This window comes from Peromyscus maniculatus, chromosome 5 (assembly GCF_049852395.1).
Source record: "Peromyscus maniculatus bairdii isolate BWxNUB_F1_BW_parent chromosome 5, HU_Pman_BW_mat_3.1, whole genome shotgun sequence".
Classification (NCBI taxonomy): Eukaryota; Metazoa; Chordata; class Mammalia; order Rodentia; family Cricetidae; genus Peromyscus; species Peromyscus maniculatus.
The window spans coordinates 104,229,260-104,231,781 of NC_134856.1; the positions used below are offsets into that span (position 1 = coordinate 104,229,260).

A 2,522-nucleotide genomic window follows, 5' to 3' on the forward strand; every position below is an offset into this window, starting at 1 on the left:
TGGCGGGTGACAGAGATTTGTCCTGACTGTGGGGAAGGCAGGAAAACTCTAACTACAGTGTCAGGTACAAGAAAATGAATTTCTTGAACTAACATGAATAAATCACTATGAATTTTGATAAAATTTATCAAATTCATCTGTGTGATTCCAGTCACGGTATTAGTAAAACCAGCTTTACTAAACATAATTAAGACCATTATCTGTGCTGGAGATGTGGATGAGAAGTTGAGAATACTAGCTGGTCTTCCAGAGGACCCAGGTTCAATTCCTAGCAAAACCACATTTTGGTTCAGAACAACCTCTCTAAGGCCAGTCAGTCACAGGGCATTTGATGACCCCTTCCACAATTTACAGGCACCAGGCATGGATGTGCTACACAGACAGAATGCAGGTAAACTATCCATACAATACAAATATAGACAGGTTTTTAAAAACTCTCTTCAAAAGAGAAGAAAATGGAGAAGGAGCTTTCATTTATCACTGTGATTTGCTAAGATCTCTCTCTCAGCTCAAGGCAGTGAATCACTAGGGAGATTTCTGAGAATGTACACATGCTTGAACTGCTTTGTGGGATTTTGAATTCCCCACAATACTGCAGAACTGAGAGTTCTTTCACACTCACTGAGCAGCTACACGAGAGAGACATTTTCTCAATTTCTCCCACTGAGCATGCCAACACTCAGGCAGAAGTTCATCCCTGTGAATCAGCACAAGAGGGCTAAAAGTTGCATAACCAAGGGCGAGAATTTTTTGGATATTTACCAACAAGGAATTGTTCTCTAAAGAGAGACTTAAAAATAGAGAAAAAGCACAGTCAGTCCAGTAGAAGAAAACAAAACAGAGCATCAGAAGGAGGACACTCTGGGCAGCTCTCAGCTCAGGGGGAGTTCTGTAGAGAAGCTTGGCCTTCTGAAGGTAGAGGACCTGCTGGTGGTGCTTGTGGAGAAGAGATACCATGTAGCCACTGGCCCCTCCCATGGCCCCCTGAAACACTGCATCTCTCAGGACCATGAGAGGGAGAACAAGCCACTTTGTTTTCTGACTTTCTAGCGAAAAATAACAATAGTTGTCACCATTTTCAAGCTGTGATATATTCAGACTTGTACTTGTGATAGAGTGGATTAGGTTCACACTTATTAATGAATTGAGTATCCAAAAGAATGAAAAGAATGGAAGGATGTGCCATGAAGACTTAGGTCTGAGCCTCCTCCACCCAGATGCTCTGGGACTGATGATGATGGCCTGGACCACAGTGAGGAGACTGCTGGTGCAGATGGAGAGGCCACGGCTCATCCTTGACAGGTAAATGAGGATCTTACAGCCTATGTCATCTAGGAAGTTTCTCAAACCAAAAGCTGCTATTGTCTTTGGCAATCCTTTTGCTAGAAGGATTATGATGTTTGCAAAACCCAAGTGGATGAGAATAAGGTGTATGGGTTTCTTCTCAGGGCCTCCCAATAAACTGATCATGTAATTCACAGAAACAAAAATATTTCCCAGAGTGCCAAGCACAGTCATGAAGAGGAAAACTATTTCCTTAATAAATTTTAAAACCATTTCTTCTTTCATAAGTAGAAGAACTTGTATTCAGGACATAAAGACTTTTTCAAGAATGCATCAGTAATGCTAAGACATTTATCTGAAAAACATATTTTGCATAATAGCATTTTCAGGTACACAAGAGTCAGTGATGAACACATGTGCTGTTGCATATTAGGTCCCCGAAACTCCCCCTTTTCCCTGGGGACTCTGAGTCATGTGTATTCCCTGACAGGTGAGTTTGGGAACTGGAATAAACTCTAGTTTTAAAGGAGATGTGTTTGGGTTCTATATAGGCAACATTGACTTGTTGGAATGTGTGTGTGTTTGTCTGTGTGCATGGATTGTCCTGGTTAGCTCTCCACACAGCTGAATTGAGCTTCAAATTTCCCCAGCCAAATTTCTTCTTTTTCTCTATTTCATCATATTCCCCCACACAGTTTCCAAAGACCAAGACTCCTTTCTTATTTTTATGTTAATTAGTGTAACAATTTCTAGATTTGCATTTGGCTTCAAAGCTTTAAAACTTCTATTTCTACATCCCAATATTTTGAGAGTTTTTATGTTGGCCATTCTGTGATTTCACTCCATATAAATGTTTACTAGTTATTTTTTTCTTTAAGTAGTTCTCAATGTCAAGTCCAGTTGCACAACCTTTCCAGACAGGGTCCTACAGTTAAAGCTGAATGCTCAAAATACAACCTGAAACTGTTCATGTAACTACCAGGTTGCAGCTGGGGAAGGTGTCGGGTAGCAGAGAGCTGTGACCCTAGTGGATGACTTCAGGGCATCTGTGACCCCAGTGAATGACCTCAGGACATAGAAGGAAGCAGGGGTCAGCTCTGGACCAGGGATGATGATGGGGTGACCCTGAGAAGGGGCTAACGAGGTGTTACACACTGCCCCGGGAGGAGTGCAGTGCTTGAGTTAGGAGTCCCCGATTGCAACGGCAGGTAGCACAGTAATCTGCGGCTTTTTGGGGT

The 2,522-nt window shown here is 42.1% G+C and overlaps 1 protein-coding gene across 1 annotated transcript; it reads right to left on the reverse strand.

Moving 5' to 3' along the window:
• Window positions 1-618: 618 nt before the first annotated feature.
• On the reverse strand, window positions 619-1,569 carry LOC102916720 (vomeronasal type-1 receptor 4-like). Its single transcript, XM_006998401.2, has one exon. It carries the CDS (start codon window positions 1,567-1,569, stop codon window positions 619-621), a length of 951 nt encoding a protein of 316 aa, XP_006998463.1.
• Between the last annotated feature and the right edge of the window lie 953 nt (window positions 1,570-2,522).

Bases quoted from the DNA above. Each gene is read 5' to 3' on its own strand.
- LOC102916720 (XM_006998401.2), bottom strand. From the start codon at position 1,569: ATGAAAGAAGAAATGGTTTTAAAATTTATTAAGGAAATAGTTTTCCTC.